Source organism: Primulina tabacum, chromosome 4 (genome assembly GCF_025594145.1).
Source record: "Primulina tabacum isolate GXHZ01 chromosome 4, ASM2559414v2, whole genome shotgun sequence".
NCBI classification, from domain to species: Eukaryota; Viridiplantae; Streptophyta; class Magnoliopsida; order Lamiales; family Gesneriaceae; genus Primulina; species Primulina tabacum.
Window position 1 is genome coordinate 45,845,439 of NC_134553.1, and position 22,185 is coordinate 45,867,623.

A 22,185-nucleotide genomic window follows, 5' to 3' on the forward strand; every position below is an offset into this window, starting at 1 on the left:
AAATGTAGTTCAAAATCATTTTATCAGGATTTCTTCATATCAATTACGACCGTTTTCATTAATTTTTGGGGGATCATTCAGTTGGAAGCCAAAATATTAAGACACGTCTCTGGATAATTAATGTGCATCTCTTTGCCAACAGATCGACGGTCACCAATGTTTTCTGATAAGCACAAAATAACAATATAATATTATTATTTTGCATTTTCAATAATTTCTGAAACTATGCGTGTCCACATGCATTGGCCATAGTGTGTGTAATACATATGGGCTGCTGGCTGAATGAGGAAATTAAAGGGCCTTCTCAGTATATATATATATATAATAATAATAATTCTTATAAGTATTTCAATATTTCTAGTGAACATGGATATAAGAACTACAACCATTTTCGATCATCGTGATGAACTTGACCGATTTCGATGAATAATTTTGTTTACACATTTAACTTTTTCATGTTTAATATTGTATATGTGACTATTCTTGCAACAAGAGCAATCCCGATTCAGAAATACAAGCAAATTAACGATTCCCCACTCTCAAACTACCATCAAATGACAAAACTACAAATTCTAGATCACGTTTGAAAAATGGTCATTCTGAAATTTCAGTTATAGAGATATGTTAATTTATATATACATCTGACATAGTGTTTTACATAGAAGACGAGAAATGTAGAAGCAAATAGGGTAAGCAACTCAGCATAACTTCCATTTTTATGTTTGAACATTAGGAAGGAGACGCAAACTGGGGAGAATAAGATCTACAAAAGACAAACTACATCAAAATAAAATGTATTTGCAGGACATTCACAAATCAGTTTTCCTTAGAAGGTTGATTTTGTACATCAAACTCCACAAAATTCAGAATGTCACCTCCTAAATTGCTAAAAAATTTCAAAATATCACAATCCAAGATGTTTCATTTATTTTGCTTCTTCTTCTTCTTGATCTCTCTTTAAGCCCATCTTTTCAGCTTTCTTCGTGTAAAAATCAAACACTTTACTCAAAACATCGAATCTCAATTCATTTACCTCACTAAGCACAATGGTTGCACATATTTCAGCTCTAATACCGTGTCTTATATCAGCCTACAGTAAATCAAAAAAAAAAAAATCAATTATAACTTTAAGATTAAAAGAGGAAATTTAGTTAATACACTATAAGTCAAATTACCATACCTTGAACAAATTTGGAGATGAATATACTACACCTTCAAAATACTTCATGTGATGCATCAGGTATACACCACTATCAACATCCCTCTTTTTTGTTTGCCAATTGAAGGCCACATTTTCAATCGCATATATCAGAATTCCATCAGCTCCTTTAACATGATTGTTTGCTTTCAAGAACATAACCATTTCATTACACTACAAATTGAAAAACAGGAAATAAGACTGCATCATTTAAAAACATAATAATAATAATAATAATAATAATAATAATGCATCACACCCAAAAGACTATATCCATCCACCAAATTAAGAAACAATTGCTATAGCGTGGTACTTTTAAAACACATGTCAAAATAATGAAAACTCAAGTATGTTAGGCAGTTTACCACTATTTGTGCAGCCTGAAAGAAGGAATTTTCAGATTCATCATACTTCCAGTTGTCTAGATACTGAATTTTTTGTTCACGAAAGTTGATAACAACTGCAGCGACATGGTTATTGAAACGAAATGGCAGAAAAATCTACATTTTCAAAATAAAGATAATTGTTAGTGAAATATTATTATTTAATAGAAAAAAATTTCAAATAAAATCTAAAACAAGAATGATAAATATTTCCAAAGTTTCTTACCATCTCCACCAAGCTCAAATCATAACTATTTTGGCTCAACCAAACATTCCAACAACTCCTCATACCAATTTTAGCAATGTCGATATCATGATCCACATAAACAAGCTTTTCCAAAGAATCAAAAACAATTCAGATTTCAACAACACTAATAATAAATCTAAAAAAAAAGAATCACATGATAAAATTTTAAATCTTACACTTTGGGTGAGGTTGAAGCAAAAACGTCTGTGTTTCTTTTCAATTGCTTCTTCATCATTGATTGACAGAGACCATGCATCAATGACAGAAAAAAATATTTCGTTCAATGGACTCAATGATAAGATGTTCTCTTTTGAAACAGCACAAATACTTCCACTACGAAACAACATCTCCCTGAAAATTGAAAATATATAAGAAAATCAGAATACTTTTTGCATCGAAAATGATACATTTTTCACAAAAAGTAATACTTTGCATAAAATACTCGAATTATAGCTTCATTAATAACTTACTCTTTACTCAATGTCTCATCAACAAAGAGACAATAATCAACCAATTCTTTCTGTTGTCGATCAAAACCAGATAGGACATTTTTGTTGCTATTTATGAATTTTGAAAGATATCCAATCTCTTCATTATTAAGCCAAAAATCTTCTGATCGAACATCAGATGAATTTGCTTCACCCCCTTCATTATAAAATCCATCGTTAGTTTCCTCTTCTCCAACACCATTTTCATTTTCAGCTTCAGCATCTTGTCCATGATCCGGTGTCAGGAGATCAAATGTGGGCATCTCTTCAGTCAACTTTTTAATAATCTCAAAATTTTCAACTACTTCATCAATATATTTCTGAACTCTAGGATCAGAAAAGAAGTTTTGACTATCTGACAAAACATGTGATTGAGAACTTCCAACATTCTTCTTTTCCATTGTCTTCATTTGTTTCAACAAATTCATCATGTGATAGTCTGAAACCACTGAAATGTCCCTCTTCAGCAAAAGCAAAGTCTCATGTACTTCCTAAAGTTGTACAAGAAATAAATTGATTAATAATCAAGGAACATAAAGAAAATCAAGCAGTAATAAAACATGAAAAATAACTTACATCTTTTGCAGTCTTTCGGATCTCAAAATTATCAAGTTTGTCGGTAGGAAGCTTATATTTAATGAATCTGGATCCAGAATCATTAAATCCATCAGAAATCAATAGAATTTCATTCACTTCCTCCACCAGAACACTTGAGTGATGTTCTTTTTCCTCCACCATTGTCTTACCATTCAAACTGACAGGGTATGTGCCAATAACCCATTCTCCTTGCCCGTAATCCCCTGCAGCTGACTCTTCTTTGATTCTTCTGCGAATTCTCTCATTGGTCCAATGTTGAATGAGAGGTAAAGTACATCGTTCAGCAATGCCATGCCACTTCAGCTTGTGGAAATACAAAATTTGTAAAAGTAAAACACAACCATTCACATTCTTCTGAAGTGGATTGATATTGTACTTGTGCACACCTTTACAAAGCTTTTTCAGGACATACGTACACCAGTCGTAATCTGAAATCCTCTCCACATGAACCAATGATTTCACAACACCCAAACTGACCAAACGATTTGAACTAGGAGTTAAAAATGAATACAAACTATAAAGGATGAAAAATCTCTTAAAATCATCCCCTCCATCTGTCAACCTTTTCTGAATAACATCCTTCAAAGAGCTCAATGGTGACCGTGCATTTATACCATAATCATCCTTTAGTTTGACCAACAAATCTAAATTCTCGTTGCGTCCCAACTTCAAAACATCAGTTCCATTACTCCGTGGCAATAAGAAGACATCATGAACATCATCTGCAGTGACAACAAAGCTTCTGTTGTTGTCAATTTTCAACATTCGGCTGGCTCCATTAAAATTTTTAATCAACCATTTCAACATTTTTGTAGGGTAGGACTTAACAGACAAATGGAGCAAGCCACCAAAACCAATGCTCCTAACTGCATCTCTTTGCTGGTCATTAAAATTTTGTATGAGCTTGTATAGACCTTGTGGTCTGCATTGTGTAACAAAACCTCTGGCACACACACAAAAGCAAATCACCATATATTAGAAAAGCAAAAAAAAAATATATCAAAAGAAATTCATAGCATAACTAATATAACCTAACAAATAAAAATATATAAGTAATTATTTAAACAGAAATATCAAAGCAGAAATGACATACCAAAAGTGATACTTTGGCTGAAACAATTAATACATTTAATTTAAAAAGTAATAATAAGCAAACCCCAAAAAAAATTAAGAAAACAAAAAATTAATACATTTAATTTAAAAAGTAATAATTAGCAAACCACAAAAAAATTAAGAAAACAAAATCAGCATATATATTAGAAAATAGTGTCGGAGAAGCAATAACTAAATAGAAGTGAGACTTTTGAGGTAAAAAATAATACATTTGAGGAAAAAGGTGATACCTTTTACCATCTGGTTTGATAGGAGGTTTCTCCTCGTAATGGGAGAGCTCAGTGTACTTTGCAACTTTTTTTCTTTTAAGAAATAAAAATGTTAGAAAAAGAAAATCAGTATAGATATTATAAACAAATAAAATAATAATAACTTTTTAAACAAAAAAATGAAAGCAAAACTATAAAACCAAAAGTAATACTTGAGCTGTAAAAAATAATACCTTTGAGTAAACAATTAGTACTTTTTGAAACAACAGTAAGTAAGACACACTCAAACAAAGCAATTATATATCAAAAAAATATGATTAGTTATTTAAGCAACAAGATCAAAGCAAAACTAACCAACAAAAACTAGATCAAAGAAGCACTAACTAACAAAAGTGAGACTTCATCGGTAAAAAATAATACATTGAGGAAAAATGTGATACCTTTTAGCATCCCGTTTGATAGAAGGTTCTTCCTCGTAATGGGAAAGCTCGCTGTTCTTGATAACTTTTTTTCTATTCAAAAATATAAAACAAGTTAAGAAAAGAAAATCAGCATATATATTAGAAAGCAAATGAAAATATAATAACAGTTTTTTAAACACAATATGAAAGCAGAACTATAAAACCAAAAGCGATACTTGAGCTGTAAAAAAAAATATATTTGAGTAAAAAATTAGTACTTTTTGAAACAACAGTAAGTAAGACAAAATCAAACAAATCAATTAAACTATATCAAAAAAATATTATTATTTATTTAATCACCAAGATCAAACGAAAATTAACCAACAAAAACAACATCAAAGAAGCACTAACTAACAAAAGTGAGACTTTATAGGTAAAAAATAATGCATTTGAGGAAAAAGGTGATACCTTTTACCTTTTAGCAACTGTTTCGATAGAAGGTTCCTCCTCGTGAAGGCAAAGCTCGTTGTTCTTGGTAATAGTTTTTTAAACAGCAATATGAAAGCATAACTAAACCAAATATGATATTTTTGGCTAAAACTAAAAAATTCTATGAAAAGTGATATTTTTTAGAGAAAAAACTAATGCATTTGAGAAAAAAAGTAATACCCCTTATCATTTGGTTTGACAGAAGTGTAAACCTCAGTAAGGGAAAGCTTCCTCTTCTTTGCAACTCTTTTGGATTTCATATATGCAAATTACCTTGCGTATTATTCAAACAATCGTCAAGTTGGTGTTATAATTAAAAAATTTCAATCATTATAAACATAAATGGAAACAAACATATCAATAGAACACCATAACCACATATCCAACACAAAAGCAAAGGTAAACAATGAAAAAGCTTATCCAACACCATAATCACATAATTTATCATCCCTCTTATCAAACTTATCATCAATGTCCATACTAAACTCTTTGCATGAGTCACTTTGTTGTTGTATATTTAGCGAAGAGAGAGTTTCACAATTTTCTCCAAATTCCATGTATTGATAATTGATTAGTAGAACGTTGCACTTTCTGGTTCAAGATTGCAGCCCAAAAGATTCAATACATCGCTACCTCAAACAAGAAAATCAAATTGTAAATGACTAGGGGGAGGAAGGCAGCAGCTTGTCTAGGCAAAGCATAGTTATTATAAGCAAATTCATATAATAACTAGGGAGAGGTACAAGAAAATCAAATTGGAAGTGATTAGGGAAAAACGTTCAGAGGTGATCTTCTAGCCAAATTTATCACATTTCTTAGTCAAATGCAATGGTTTTTAAATTTCAGTCGGAGGTGATCTTCCAGCCAAATCTATAACGTTTCTCAGTCAAATGTCAGCAGCTCACATAGGTCTAACTGAAATTTAAAAATCATGTCATTTGAAAGATTTCAATGCGGCCCGCTAAGGTTAAAAAGTTGGGGCAATAACATAAAACAACAAGCTTTGAAGTTTTGACACTTGAAAAGCAACTGCACATCATGACGGAATATAAAATTCATATATATAAGACTTGGTTGAAAGAATTTATCACCGAAATAAAAAGTGCAATTTGAATTTAAGTATTAGAAAACAAAACAAAACCACCACCAAAACAAGTGTTTCAGATTGTGAGATGACATCAGTAAAACAAACAAGCCAAATCCAATTTGAAGTTTAGGGCTTTTGAGTTTTTGACAGTAAGTACCTTGAAACCAATTGCAATAAAAAATGAATCACAAAGATACAGACCAGAAAATGCTTTTCTGCTTTTCCCCTACTACCACCAAAACAAGTGTCGAGCCAAATTAAAGCGTACACATTGTTAATTCAACAATCGGAACAAAAACTTACGTGACTTGAACTTTGAAGTCTTCTACTCTTCTCCGAGAACGAGAGATGCGGCCGCTTTAATCTTGAACTGTTTGACTTGTTTGAGTGCTGTTTGACTTGTTTTAGTGCTGAAGAAGGTTTCCCATGTGTATTTTTTTTAAAAAGCAGGTGACGGTCTCATCAATATTTATCTGTGAATATTTTCTCGAATATTTATCTGTGAGACGGCTCAACCCTATCGATATTCACAATAAAAAGTAATATTTTTAGCATAAAAAGTAATACTTTTTTAATGGATGACCCAAATAAGAGATCTGTCTCACAAAATACGACTCGCGAGACTGTCTCATGCAAGTTTTTGTCTTTCTAACAATGGGCCACTCCAATTATAATCTCATTTTTTTATTTTAAAAAAGGAAAATGGTTAGGGTAGAAATCCGAATAACATATAATCGGGTTCGGGTAAATCACACCGATCCGGTTCGGAGCGGGTGAAAACGGAAAAACCCAATCTGATTGCCCACCCCTAACAAAAAACCCCATAAAACAACTAAACATACATGATATTTTATATTTTTTGGAAAAAATAGAAAATCCAAAAGCTTTGGCTAGTACGCCAACCAGACTAATTATCCAAAAAATGCACCCGGTTGGATTCGAAGCGGGTGGAACCGATTGTCCACTTCTAACAAAAACCCCATAAAACAACTAAACACACTTGAGATTATATTTTTTTAGAAAGAAATGGAAAATCCAAAAGCTTTAGTTATAACTCCAAAGTGCCAAACTTTTTAATCTTCTACTTCAGAAAGTAAAACAACATAGTTTTAAATAACCTGTCAGGAGGATAAAAGTTAGTTCTAATTTATAATAAATCTGCATAAGAAAACTCGAACATTTCACTCATTTGTTGACGTACATAACTAACATCAAGATTAATTGAAGATAAAATAACGATTAGAAACCACAATTTGGAATATAATTTTATCAATATTTCAACGAATTAAATGAGTTAATAAGGTGTAAAATCTAGAAATAGCAGAGCATAAAAGACGAAAATTAAAAAAAGGAAACTGATTGATGGGGGGCTACCAAAGCTGCTTAACTTCAACAAAGCATTTGTGATCTGTGTAGTGGAACAAGAAAATAGAGTCAAAGAACGCCTAAAATGAGCTTTCCAAGGTCATTTTCAACCAATTACGATATCTTTAGTGTAAATTTAACTTCGAAATAATATAATATTTACGTTAAATATAAAATTCATTTCCAATCCATCAACTATTACTATATTATAACAAGAATATTCTTTATTAATCATATCTATCGTTCCGCCAACTGTGTGACTCATTTTCTAACTCGCATAACTTATGTTTCTCTAGATTTTCATTGGATAAATAGAAATATTCCATCTAAATTTTTTCGTGTTGTTCTTCGAGATCTCCTTCATTGATTTTATTATATTTTTTAATGTTAAAAAAATATTATCTATTATTTTATTTACAACAAATTCATCCCACAATATTTATTACCACATTAATTAAAATATCAATATATTAATTAATTCCTATATTAAATTGGATTAAAAATATCAATTTTTTTACTAACTAATTTAAAAATAATAAAAAATTCTTTAAATATTTAAATATCCAATTTTATTATTCTAAATAGATAATCCAACATGTTTTTATATATATAATTTTATTTTTTTTACTAATTATGAATTATGTGTGATTGATTAATTCTACTCTATCGATTGACAACAATATTATGATGAATGAAATGACTAAAAATAATTTAGATAAGTAAACAAACGTAATAATATCCATATAAAATTGGACGTAAATCCAACAATAGCACATTAAACTTCCCAACAATTCAAGTTACACAAGGCATTCGAATCTTTGAAGCTCAACGGGAAGCATTTCACGCCCTTCTCTCAACCCCGTAAGCTCTCTCATATCACCTTCCAAGTAGCCTTTCAAGAATGCCACCACGACCCCTCCCACGAATCTCCTCATCGGCTCTCGGCACTTACCATTCTTGCACAAACAAAACGTTGCCTTCCCTCGAATCCCCTTCGTGTCATCGTCCAACATATCAAGATGCCCGTAATCCTTGGCCACGAAATAATAAGCCGGTTTGCAACATTCGTTGTAGAAGTCCTGATGATTCACCCCTTTTGGTGCACAAGGAGGAAAGAGAGGATTCTTCTTTATTTCCCCTAATCCTGATCCTATAACCAAAACTCCCGAGCCACCAAGATCGAATGAATGAGGAGCATAACTTAGGATCGGAGGAGGCGTTTGTCTCCCTTTGTCCATCCCATCGACAGGGTCGATGCCTATGATGGCCGAAATGTCGAGGGTCGTGAGATTGGATTTGCGCAATGCTAAGCCAAACGCGACTTTACCTCCACGACTATGGCCTGCTAATCCTAGCTTATTCAAATTTGGATTCACCTGAGGTGGGAGGAAATGGACTAATCCCTCGGACAACCAGTTGATTATCTTGGCTGTTGCCTCGATTTCTTCGTGCGAATCTGGTCCCGCCACGGTGTATAACTGGTCCAAACGAAACAAATTTGTCATGTTTCGGACACAGTGAATCAAATACACAACATTATTCACAACACTATTCAAGAACTCATAGTTGACATAAGTTCGATTAATGCAAGTAAAGAGAAATCGGACACTATACTAACCTGCGGCGCCACAACAATGAACCCATGGGATGCAATATGTTGGATAAGTTGAGAATAGAAAGAGTTGTAGAGTAGATACCCGTGAAGAAGTAACAGCACAGGGAACTCTCCTGTTTCTGTCGGGCTGCAAATTAAAAGAGGCTTTGGGGGTGAAAAGGGGGAAACTTTACTGCTGAAACCGCATGTTCTTGACTCGATAGTTATGAAATTTGTTGGGTATTTTCCAAGACTGAAGATATTTGTAGAAGCAGGAGTGGAGATGGTAGGTGCTGAATTCATGACCTTCAGAATTCTTCAAGACCCGGGCTTGTTTCTTTTTCTCTTTGATTAGAGTGAGCTCTTTCTTCGGAAGGGATAACAAGATCAGTTCGACTTTTGTGGCAACGAAGAGTCCCCTACTTGGTGTTTTTCTTTCCACGTTCTCACTTGAATTTATATTTTTTTAAATGGGAACCGAGACTTTGGTAAGTAGATATTTTTGTGGCAGATGTTGATATAAGTTATCACGTTTGGAATTATTATTTAATATTTAGATTCAAGATTTTTTTTCTCAATAAAATAAATGAATTAAGACGAATACGAAAATTATTCATTCTATTATTAGAAAACCACGTAGAGAAATCATTGTTAAGTCAATTAATATTCGACACTGAGTTAAGGATGTATAGAGCCATATCATGCGTGACTTCATTAGTTCTCTTCCTGTAGTTGATAGTTAAGTTTTCCGGTCCTTGAATAATTTCCTCGATTTCCAAAACTAATACGCCACCAAGATCAAGTTCAGCTTCTGACTAAGTAATAGCGTTAATAACTGATGTTGCTGAAATCCAAGGTGGTAGCTGAGCGGTCGAAACTTCACTTGGAAAACTCGGATCGGACCTTCGAAATTTGGAAGCACAAACAAGAACATTAGAAAGGGACCGGAAGGTTGTTCTGACGTAGCCCCTCCGACGTTCAAGTCAGATAATAGAAAACAGAGAGAATATTGTGTGTGTAGAGTGAGTGAGTATATGAATGAATAAACAATGAATGAAACCCGGTATTTATAGGAGGAGAATATAATCCTTATTTGATATATTTAGATTATTAGAATCTTGCACAAAATTAGGTTAAATCTTAATAAACTTTACCTCTCTGGGCTTGATTTCTGTGGGTTATCTCTTAATGTCTAGGTAAGAGCTCTCTTAGGCAGTAGCCCATCCATAGTCTGGACCCTGTGAGAGCTCGGATTGGGAGCTCGGCTGAGACATTTCCAGTCAACACGCTACCATAATCTAGGAGGTCGGCTCGGTTCGTTCTGGGAGGTCGGCATGTGAGGTCGGCATGGGAGCTCGACACCATCTTTTCTGTCATGATTACGGCCGTTTGGGAGGTCGACTGAGATGACCTCCCGCCAACTTCGTGCGAGTGAGAGGACTTCCTATCGAGGCTTTATCGCGTAGATGACCTTCCAGGAATTTCTGAATGCTGGGCCATTAACTAGCACTAGCTGGGCTACTGAGAGTGGGTCGAACCCCTCCTCGGTTCGGGGGTATCAATCACATTAAGTGAATATGTGTAAATTCTTGCATCATTTAGCCATAGCTGAACAAAGATATTAACTGTACATGCAAACACCAACTCTAAGCTTGGTGTTGAAAAGAATCATCAAGATAACTGTTATCGTGCCGCCTAGGCCGATAATTCAGCCATTGATTGAGAAACTTGATGATTGAGTTCACAAAGGGAAAAAGAAATAGCTGCAGTCTTTATGTGTAAAACACATGTGTAGCGAGTACTGAACAAATTGGAAGAGCAAGAAATATAGACACCCATGGAACTAAGTTTGTCCAAGAAGAATAATATGAAAAAGATGAACTCCAAGGTGATAAGTTGTTAATGGCGTCATCTCAAATAGAAGATGGTTCTTAAAATAATATATGCGAGTGCATTACTGGAAGAAGGAATCAAGCATGATCTGATTGGCTTAGTGATGGAGTGAGTAAAGAAAGCAGGACACTGTATAATTTGTTAGGCCACTTTGCATATATTTTTATGTTTATGTTATGGTTACTTCTGTTAAATTTTATGAAATATTGTGGAGAAAGTAGGCTCATAGCCATTATTATTATTATTATTATTATTATTTTTTTTTTTTTTTGTTGGTGTCGTGGTAACGCATGAGGTGGGTCTTCGGACTACTTGAAAGGCAAAAAAGAAGATAGCATGGAAGTGGGGAATTAGGCTTGCTTTGGTCAACTATAAGAGAATTAAAGAAGAAGAAGCACATGATGAGGAGACTACATGGTTTATTTAGTCACTTTTGAAAGTTTCATCATGTATAGAATATGCTTTCTAGCCACCTTTATATTAATTTTGTTCTCTATTTAAAATTTTACTCTGAGTAGATCATAGGGTCACTACTGTAAATAATTTGTGTTTATTATTCAAGGATGAAAATATTTGAATGAAGTTGGCCATTAGATCACTTTTATCATTTTATATGTTTTTTGGTTTATCATGAAATCAATGAAAGAAATAAGCGGAAGTGGAGAGTTGTGCAGGCCAATTTATGATTTTTGACAAGAAATGGGAGAAGAGAGTTGGCTGGATTAGCTCAAAATATGAAAATCAAAATAATGAATCATCTCCAACATCACATACATACAAACCCATCTCCATTACTCAACCAACGTCTAACAATCACAATATCAAACCAACAGTCACCAAATGTAAGCAGAGCCACCTCATGCAAGAGCAGTAAATAAAGATGTAAGCGGGTAAGGGGTCTGACTAAAGTTTATAGAGATGTATGTGGGGAAATGATCCAAGTGAAGTGTTATGCAAAAATGCTAGGGACATGGAAGTTTCTATGAGTGAATGCGCCACATAAGTTCAAGCATAAGATAAGAATTACCTATGTTGCAAGCTCATTTTCATATGTTAAGCTCTGAAAACTCACCAATACATGTGCAACAGTCATTGGAGAGTTATGCCAACACATGGCCTATAGCTGTCACGGACAAAACCTACAAGCGTAATTTGCCATGAAAGATGCATGCACACAAATAACTGCTTGGGAAGGGAGAGATGACCCAGGTGAAATACGACACACAAGCTTAAATATAAAAAGAACATAATCTGCGTTAAAAATGCATTGGCTCGTGATGAAGCTGCAATGGGATTTTGACTAAAATATGGCATGTCAATTCTCGTCTCAATAGTAACTCTCACCAACAAAAAGAGCCACAGAAACACTCTCATTATGCCGAACATTTGGATCCATTTGCAGCAACCAAATGAGTTCTTATATTCATGGGTTGTTCAACGTTTAACGGGGTTGAGAACAAGGCAGTAGAAAAATAGGTAGCCATGAAGAAAAAAGATTTTGTACCGGTCTTCAGAAATAGCACTAGACGTTGGACAAGTTCCTGACCCAGTTGGTGGTTGTCTGAAACTCAATACACCTGCAACGAAGTTATGACATATCAAACTTCCCCGTCAGACAAATAATAAGTAAAGATGCGAGAAGGCCAAATAATGGCTTATGACGCTCGCATACATTACTTGCACGAGGTAAATGAATCAAAAGAGCAAAGTCATACCTGATGCAATGGGTGCAAGAGATGAAGCCATGGAAGCGGCTAAGACCGAGTCAGAAATAGATGCCACAACATCAGACCAATTGGTGTGAAGCATGACAGACATGGATGGAAGGACAACCTTTGATGATAAAGTTGGTGCAGCAAAAGTCATGAAAAGTGGAGAGATCGCAGTAACTAACGACCTATAATTCAAAAAAGGTACTGAACAAAGCTACTCCCTACACTGCACTAAAGCAACAAAAATGCGTACATATTCTCTTTAGTGCGTGTAAGAAGGAATAGACTCGGAACCAATATGTTTCTGGGATTAAAAAACAACTGCACACATATAAGAAGTCTCTCACTCAAGAACCAGTTTTCCTCGAATACATATCATAAGGTCAGTCATCGCACCAAAACCGTGGTATAAAGGCTAATGGATGGCCCGAAAACATCAAGTCGCCTAACTCCCCACAAGAGTTCACAAAAGCAAATAAAAAAGGGCGGTGAGATGTAAACATTTTGAAGGAGCAAACATAAAAAATATATAAAACATCGTGGAAGTGACTGCTGTGGTGACAAACCTAATCAAATTTATCTCGAATAAAAAAACGACGAGATATGCATAAAAAAAATGTGTACTTTGTTTCTATGAAGTCAAAACACATCAAGGTGAATCACGGAGAGAAGAAAGAGATAAAATCCCATCTAATCAAGGTAACGAACGATTCCACGTAATCATTTTTTGCACAAATACAAGTAACATTGTGATTAATTCTACAAAACATGGAAAATTCAAGAAAAGAGAATAAGATACCAATAGCAATATCGGACGAAGAAACTCCAATGATTAATGGGTATAGCCAAGGATTCAACTTGGGTCGGGCCGAACTGGCCATGAAAGCCTTGCAACCAGGGCTCGAGCGAGGAGCAGTAATCGATTCGGTTGGGAAGAGAGAATCGAGAATCGATCGGGCTCCGGAGACAGCTGCGAACGGGTTGGGAATAGTGGTGGAGGCCGCGAATATGGCAGGTAGCGAAGTCAAGGACGACGCTGGAGTGGCGATTTGCAGGGGAGTGGTTCTTGCGATAGTCGATCTAGGGGACAAACAATTCAGGTGGAAGAATATATCTGCTTCTAATTTAAAGTCTTGGCTTTGGCTTTCCAGCTGCATCATTTTATACATAAAAATTTATTTTCTGCGTTTTCTACTCTAAATTGGAGTTCATGTCCTTGTACAAGTTTGTATTTTCTTGATTTGTCCAACACTTATTATCATTGATTCCTATGTCATATTTTCCATCCGAGTATATCTTGTAAGATGGTTTCACGAATCTTTATCTATGACAATGGTCAATCATATCGATATTCACAATAAAAAGTAATAATTTTTCATGGATAAATAAGATATTTGTCTCACGAAATACGACCTATTAGACCGTCTCACATAAATTTTTGTTTTTCCATCCAATCCAAAGGGCATATATATTGATTGAGTTTAATTTTGATCCCAAAAGTGTATTGGTTTATAAATTTGACCCCCTTTTTATTTTTATATGATCGAGTTTTGGTCTCAATATATCCACATAAACTGAATTTATATTTTCAAAATATTTGATTTGCCAAAAATAAAATTAGTTTGATGTGTACATATTATTGCTGTTTAATTTGGATAGAGAAGAAAACGAGGACCGAAAATGATGAGCGCAAAACATCTTGGGGCCAAAATCGATTTGGTCTCATATTTTGGGGATCAAAACTGAAATTATCTCTTGTTGAGAACTTTGAATCTGGTTTATATTTAAGTATCTCTCGAGTGATCTTTAATTTCTAAAATGCATTTTTTTAAAGTGGGAGAGAAGATTGTTATAATTGGATCTCGAATCTAATATTAGTCTCGAACTTTGAAATTTCTTGTCAGATGAACTATAAGGTGAGACAGGTTTAGATAATTATCACTTAACTAATCTTAAATTCCCATTTTTACAACGAAAACACGAGGTGAAAAAAATACCACCCAAGCTTCATAATATATTGTTGGTCCACAGCTCTAAAAGATTGAGAAATATTATTCTATAAGGCTATACCAGATCCACTCGATCGACTACTACCTTTTGTGCACATCATTTTCAAGAAAATATAACATCTTTGCGTCCATTGTTCTTCTCTGCTGCAATTGCGAATAATCTTGTAACCCCTTGAGTCCACATATCATATTCTCTTTGATTCCTACATTCGAACTCGACCACCCCTCGTGCAACGGTCTTCAATGCGAAATACCTCCGGTGCTCGCCGCCTTCCAGAAGATGGCGGCCCGCCCATGGAGGGATATCTTTCAACACCTCCAAGACTACATCTGAAATTCCAAAAAGATGGCCAACGATAAAGATTGCAACTTTTTCATTTTTAAATTTCCACAGAGATCTCAAACCACTTTCTCAAATCCCAAAATAGAAAGAAGCCCCACTTCCTAGAATTATGATCTCGTTATCATTGAAAAGACAACAGCAAAAATAGAATAAAACCATGAATAATCGATAAAAACTCACTCTTTTTCTTTTTAGTAAAGGTACCAGCAACATGTCTGCTCTTCATCTTGAGCATCACCTGCCAAATTTGAAAAATATTATGATTATGAATCAAAAGTGAACAAAGCAGATTCATTTTGGACACTTTAACTTTTGTTCTTGCAAGAAGTTTCATTGATATCCATAGATTTTGAAGTGTATTATAAAGTTTCGAGGGACTAATAACAGGCTCTCGATGGATCAATCATGTAGAACAAAAGCTTACCTGTCCCATTCTGTTTATATATACTGACACTATTTTCCAATGAAGATCACCTGCAAATACCACAGGAAATCGAACTGTCACCGAGCAGAATCTAAAATGAAGTCGGAACTTTATCATCCGATGGTGCTAATATGCCTAATTATGTTACCACTGGATCTGATCTAAACAAGATTCACGAGGGTAACAACTATAGAAAATTTTAGCAAATACAGATTAGTTTACGAAGTCTGGACTTCAAAGAGAAGAGTGTGTGTTACCCTTGCGCGTTCTTTTCAGAAGTTCACAACCTTTGGCTAGCAACTCTTGACCGCAGATTCCAAGAAAATTTTCTTCGCGAACAAGTTCGCCACTAAAACTGTCATTTGAACTTCCATTATCACTCCCACCATTTGTATGTCTCATGCCCTTGTCCACAGGGATCACAGAAGCAATGTTCCACACTTCCTTCATTGCCCTTGCTTTCAATGTGGCAGCACCGCGTAGCGCTAAAAAGTCGATATTAAAATCAATCAACATAAACAAAGCTCCAAGTTCATGTAAATTACGTACATAAATCAAAGTGTCATTTGCTGTGGTGACATTAGACTGAACATACAAAAACAAAATTAATCCAAGAATTCAAAGCCAAGAAGCCAGAATTTGTGCCTTTTTTGGTTCATCTGCTTCAGTTCTTACTCCTATTACTTGAAAAGAACAGTGCCAAATAGCTTTTTTTAAAAATTAAGTCGTTATGGATCAAAACTTTCCGATAATTTTATGAAAAAATAAAGTATGATACCAGTAGCTGCAGCAGCCGTCAAGGTCATGATATCCCCAGCTGAACGAACATTCACAGCTGAGCTCACGACTGAAGCCAAGCGTTCCCGCTCGGCTCCCATCAGCTCAGCTGCTTCGACACATTGTGCAGCCACCAATATGGCGGCAGATGCAACAGCTATGTCTGTTTTCGCCATCTGTTCATCTTTTCCAGCACGGGACGACGCAGCAGTGGCCGCAGCAATCGCAGCTATAGCAGCAGCAACCCCTGCAACCGAAATTGTAGCATGTAGCTGTGCGTTTTGCACCCTTGCCTCCTCTTTCTTTTTCTCTCTTCGGTCTTTCAACCACCGCCCCACTGTTTTTCCTCCACCACTCGTGGCAGTTCCACTAGCAGCGGCACAGCCTCTGTACTGGTTGCTCACCGGAATGCTCCATTGTGAATTCTACACGCCGAAATCCACGTCAGCATCGGGAAAAACCGAACCGTTAGTTGTACAAGGTCTTAATCAACCGAAATACGACCCATAAAATTCAATGCAGAGTCTACATACCGAAATTTAATAAGATTCAATTAATGAGACCGTTAGAATACATCCCATAAACAACCGGAAAATTTTTCTTGTCCCACGATTTGGCCCCTCTTCTCAAACCAACATGAATCACAGACTAAATATCGTGGTCCCTTCATCATTGATTACGTAAAATCCTTTGGTGCTAAATAACAGTAAGACAAAATTTTATAAATAAATCATGCCAATTCATGATAATGAAGAAGATTGACGCTAGTGTACAATAACTTGGCAATATTCTTGTACCTAAGAGAGGTTGATATGGTAGGATGGCCACCCCATCGCTTCATGGACCATTAACAGATTACCTATGCTTTTACCTTTCTCATTTATCTTCATCTGACAATGACACAGTTTCATAACATGGTACCGACAAAATATTTCTTGGAAAAAATGCATATTTCTTTTAAAAAATATGCTATGTTTCCGCAATTAATCCAAGTTAAATATCATATTCCCAGAAACAAAATACAATGAAAAACTATAAATTTTAACGAGTAGAATTAGGAAAGGTATCAAAGCAGTACTTTTTTGACTCGTTCTGAGTATGTATTTGGGTAAAGAGAAAGCTGAAATATGCTCAAGATTATATTTAAGAAGATACCAAAAAATGTGAAGAAAATAAATATGGTAAAAATAAAAGTTTATTAAACCTCGGGGTCATCAATTTCAGAGGGGGAAGCAGGGGGGCTGTTAGTGTGAGAGCCGCAGCTCTGGCCTCCATGCAGAGGGCCACTGCTGTGTGATAGCCTTCTAGAAGTGCGTGGTGATACATCCTGCTGCACCTGTCGTACGTATATCATATCAAACAACAAAGAAGTGCGATGACTATACTATATAATTTTAAAAAAATGGGATTTAAGGAGAGAGAAAGAATCTAGAAAAAATGAAAATCCAGGGGTTTTTAATATTTGATTTGATATTGATCTCCTTCTCAAGGAGACAAGCCTACTTATTAAATGCTCTCTAAATAGATTAAAGTTCCAAGAAACTCTTTGTTTTCACATATCCAATTACACCTAAATTAAATGCTGCTTCATATTTTACAACCTCAAAAAATAATAGTTCAACAAAACAAAAACACAAGAACGCAAACAAACAGCAAGAATGAACATAGTTACTGGTAAATCGTGGCAACGTTAATCCTAAGAATCAACAAAAGAACAAAAAAGGACCACAAAATTGCAATGATCCCCTTGTCAAGAAATAAACCCGGAAATACAGAACCGCTAAATGTATTCAAAATAAAAAAAATTCGCAAGCAGACACAAACCCGAGGACAAATACCCAAATAGAATATAGAAAAAAAAGAAAGATTTTTTTTGGCACCAGTGGAACAAGTCAAATTTAAAAATAGTTCCAACTCCAGCAACACACTTGGAGAAACAAAAATCAAGGCGCATATGAAATCAAACTAGTGATGTCAAGCGACACAAAAAAAAACATTCATTTTGTGCATAAAAACAGTTTCTTGATTCCCCAAGCAATTTTGAGCCTTCGCTTACAGAATGCGACATGATACGCTCCATAACAAGCTGAGACGTCTCAGAACAAGCAAATGAGAAAGGGTTCCCGGAAACAGTGGCCGAAGCAGCCTCCAAGTCGTGGGAGACATCTTCAAGTATAGTTTCACCGCCATCCCTTATGTTTTTGTGACCACTCCTCGGTGGAAGCTTGGGTGGCGGTGGAGCCAAAACTTTTGTAACTTCGAAGGCCGAAACACTCCAAGAACGTGCCAGAAACTCCATTGGCTCCATTGGAGTTTCTGGTGGCCTAAACATCGGCTGAAACTGAGCCTTCTCCATAAGAAAAGGAGCGATAGCAGGAAAATATTGAACTGTGGATGAAAGGTAAACAGAATAGCAGCAATATATTAAGAACTTGTGTAGTATATGTACATTATTATCGTAAAGAAAAAAGAACAGTTTGTGAGAGGGGAGGAGGAGAGAGAGTCAGGCTTGTCTACTGAAGGCGTTATATTGGCAGAGCGACGAGGGTAAATATTTTCACTTTGTCACTCATTAGAATATTTTGTGTGTACATATATTTTTTTAATTAAATAATTGATGGAAATTATTTTATAAATTTTTCTTTCACTCGTATGTATAGAAGATAACTTTCTACACGAATTTAAAAACCCACGAGGAAAATCGGAAACAAGGATGAAAATTTCTGATTTTTTTTGTTTTTATTCGGATTCGGAGGTTTTTTAAAATCTTTCAAAGTAGTTTGAGACAGATATAAAATTACCATGTTCATCCTCGAACTAGTCTCAAAAGTAATATTAAAAATAATAATATTGATATTAATATTAATATTATCACTAATAATAATAAATAATAATAAGTTTTGGTTTGAAAAAATCTCTAAACTCGTCTTCGTTTTATCTCATTAATATTTTTGAAACGGAGATGAGGCGGGGATGAGAATTTGATCTCCGCAGTTTCGGATTCGAAGATTCCTCGAACATGAAAAAGCAGCGATCAGAGCTGGTATAGGATGAAGATGGAATTCAGAGACGGAGATGAGAATAATAAACCGTCTCCGCCCTACCCCATACCATTGCCATCCCTACTCTTACGTGAAGTTGGTTTATCACAGTTTGAATATTTAATTCCTTTGTGGTTTAAAAATTTTATACAAATTCTTTTCAATTCACACATCAAAATCTAAATAAAGACATATTTCTGATCAATTAATAACACCAAAATAATTTTTGAATAAATTGGAGCATGATATTTATATAAAACCTCCTCCTCCCTCATAAGATTTTCAATATCATGATTTATAGAATATTACATTAGTCCGTAGTTTTACTCAATAGTGTGTATCAAAGTTAACAGCAATGTATTCTCACTTAAAAAGATATCACATATTATATACATATACACATATTATATATATATATATATATATATATATATTGATGCGATCCGGGTTAAATGGGTGAGCCGGGTCGGATGCTCCACCGGATCAAATCAATAATTTATAGTGTTGTTTAGGAAAATGAGCAAAGTAGATGACTTCGATCGTGACCTGCACACAATGAAAGGAACTCGTGAATGGGCGCCGGAGGGGTGTCCGGCGTGGCCACTCCGATGCTTAAGTCAGCAGGTTGAAGATGAGAGAAAATGGCGATATATGTGCGAATATATGTGAGTGCCAATGCTCATGATTTTTCCCCCCTCTTTAAATGAGAAACATACCTGCTATTTATAGGAGGAAATATCATGATTACTTCGACTTGCGTGTACACCTACCACTCATAGCCTTTGATGTTGACTTCCTGTCAAGCCACCCTACCTCTGATAGCTTCTCTGACACGCCAAACCCCTGTAGTTCTGACAGATAAGACTGCCTATACCGATACACTCGAGTATGGTGCGCTTCTCGAGGTAACCCGAGTAGAAAGTTCTCGGGAGCTTGCATGAGAGCCCGGGCTATGATGATGGCCCGGGAAGAAATGGAATGCCCGAGAAGCTGGCTATGATCTGGGCTTCTCAATTAATAAACCGGGTTAAAGACGACCCGGATCCTTATGGGGGTATCACCACCCATCCCTAAAATAGTCGGGCTAGAGCTTGGCTCGCTGTCCCGATCAGTCATACTTTGTACTTTTGTTGAAACATAATTTAGAGTGTGTAAGAGCATCGGAGGCTTCAAATGTCCCATAGATGAAATGGGGTACCGGGGTCTGATACAACCCGGGTTTTGAATGAGGCGACTGGCTCGGGCTCTCAGCTCGGTAACTCTCTTTTCCTTGTCTTGTCTTTCCTTTTCTTTATTTATGTTTCTTAGGTGATACCCTTTGTTTTTTCATAAATGCAGACAAGATGCAAGAAGCTTTCGCAAAAAAGTGGGAGGCTGAGCGGCTAGCCAAGGAGAAGAAACTGGCAGCACGGAAGGCTGCTGCTGAAAAGAGGAAACAAGCACTAGAGGAGGCGGCGGCCCGGGAGAAGGAATTAGCCCGGGCAAATACTGAGCCAGAACGGGAGGTGCCTTGCTCCCCGGAGGATGAAGAAGATCATATCCCCCTTCGGCAGAGGAAACGAAAGGCTACCACAAGCCCAAAGTTGATTCTGGTTGAAGATGATCAGGCAGGAGACCAAGGTTCCTCCCGGGCAAGCCAATCCAACACCCCTTCCCTCCAACAGGCCCTTCAGGAGCCACTCCAAGAGCCCTCCCTATCCGAGCAGCCTACCCGGGCCAGCATCTTCACAGCAGGGGCTACGGCACTCGGGGTGAACCTTATTAGGCAGATGTTGATCCCTGCCAAGGAGGCTTTTCTGAAGAGCTCCACCCCGGTTCCTCGGTTCCTCGAGGGCTCAAAGAGGCTTCTATCAGTAAGTTTCCTTACCCTTCTTTCCTCTTTCTTTTCTTGTTTGTTTCTAACCTCTTTCTTACAAAACAGGGCATGCAAATGCTGATATCAGCCTTCGAGGAGGTAGCTGCCATAGCTACTCGGCAGGCTCCCCAAGTCCGGGCTTCCAGAGAGATCCACGATCGCCTCCAGGGAGAGATTGCCCGGCTGAAAGGGCTCCATGAAGAAGAAAAGGCTGCCCTTCACGCCTCCCTGGATGTAGCCCGGGATGATTTACAAGAAAGTCTTGTCCGGGAGAAATCCCTTCAAGAACACGTCTCGTTTCTTGAAGGCAAGAATAAATCCCTGGCAGAGGGTATGACTGAGCAGACGTCCCGGGCGGATGCCGCGGAGGAGGCTCTGGCTGAGGCTGAGCGAAAGAGGGAGCAACTTCAGACCTCCTTCCTCACCTCCCCAGAATTCAAGGCAGCAGTTGAGGATCGAGCTTATCCTCTTTTCAAGACTGGTTTCAACAAATGTCGCAAACAATTTGAAGATGTCGGGCTCTTGCCTAAGGATAAGTCTAACTTCCCAGACTTTAGGCTAGCCATTGCATCACTTCCAAAGGCCGGGGAGGAGGAGAAAGAAGACTCCGAGGATGAAGAAGATCAGCCAGGGTCCGCGCACCGGACATAGAATAGGATTTGTACTTGCGTTTCTCTTCTTTTTCCTGCTCTTACTTGTAATTTCTCGGCCTTCGGGCCTTCTTTTTTTAATGAAATCTTCATTTTCCCTTTATCATTTTTGCAGTCATATCCTGATAAATCTTCAAAGATCCAAGTAATATAATTTCTTGTGTACAAAATAATTTAGAAATTTTTTAAGTGTTGTGATTTAACCGATAACTTCAAATGAGTACCCGGGATCTTGATCCTTATAATGAATAAAATGCCTCATAATCAGTAAGTGACCCAGATGTAAGCAAACTTAAACCCGGATATTGGT

The 22,185-nt window shown here is 36.3% G+C and overlaps 3 protein-coding genes across 13 annotated transcripts; all 3 read right to left on the reverse strand.

The window, feature by feature from the left end:
* Positions 1–764: 764 nt before the first annotated feature.
* Positions 765–6,613, reverse strand: LOC142543449 (uncharacterized). 9 transcript variants are annotated; one of them, XM_075650715.1, is made up of 11 exons: positions 6,516–6,613; positions 5,306–5,398; positions 4,676–4,747; positions 4,257–4,328; positions 2,893–3,856; positions 2,299–2,807; positions 2,005–2,179; positions 1,808–1,912; positions 1,564–1,698; positions 1,181–1,372; positions 765–1,090 (listed from the first exon to the last, which is right to left on the reverse strand). In XM_075650715.1, exons 2-11 carry the CDS (start codon positions 5,383–5,385, stop codon positions 926–928), a joined length of 2,469 nt encoding a protein of 822 aa, XP_075506830.1. In that variant the 5' UTR covers positions 5,386–5,398; positions 6,516–6,613; the 3' UTR covers positions 765–925. The 9 variants fall into 9 exon arrangements, with proteins under 9 accessions (XP_075506830.1, XP_075506834.1, XP_075506831.1 ...); XM_075650719.1 differs by having other exon boundaries at positions 2,893–3,635; positions 6,516–6,558; XM_075650716.1 differs by lacking the exon at positions 6,516–6,613 and adding an exon at positions 6,370–6,416.
* A 1,646-nt stretch (positions 6,614–8,259) lies between these two features.
* Positions 8,260–10,510, reverse strand: LOC142543450 (chlorophyllase-2-like). Its single transcript, XM_075650725.1, has 2 exons — positions 9,196–10,510; positions 8,260–9,055 (listed from the first exon to the last, which is right to left on the reverse strand). The coding sequence occupies exons 1-2, from the start codon at positions 9,472–9,474 to the stop codon at positions 8,375–8,377; spliced, it is 960 nt and encodes a 319-aa protein (XP_075506840.1). The 5' UTR covers positions 9,475–10,510; the 3' UTR covers positions 8,260–8,374.
* A 4,369-nt stretch (positions 10,511–14,879) lies between these two features.
* Positions 14,880–18,832, reverse strand: LOC142543451 (VAN3-binding protein-like). 3 transcript variants are annotated; one of them, XM_075650727.1, is made up of 7 exons: positions 18,386–18,832; positions 17,534–17,659; positions 16,331–16,754; positions 15,810–16,037; positions 15,553–15,602; positions 15,309–15,366; positions 14,880–15,115 (listed from the first exon to the last, which is right to left on the reverse strand). In XM_075650727.1, the coding sequence occupies exons 1-7, from the start codon at positions 18,683–18,685 to the stop codon at positions 14,889–14,891; spliced, it is 1,413 nt and encodes a 470-aa protein (XP_075506842.1). In that variant the 5' UTR covers positions 18,686–18,832; the 3' UTR covers positions 14,880–14,888. The 3 variants fall into 3 exon arrangements, with proteins under 3 accessions (XP_075506842.1, XP_075506841.1, XP_075506843.1); XM_075650726.1 differs by having other exon boundaries at positions 17,534–17,665; positions 18,386–18,831; XM_075650728.1 differs by lacking the exon at positions 14,880–15,115 and adding an exon at positions 15,183–15,232 and having other exon boundaries at positions 15,288–15,366; positions 17,534–17,665.
* Between the last annotated feature and the right edge of the window lie 3,353 nt (positions 18,833–22,185).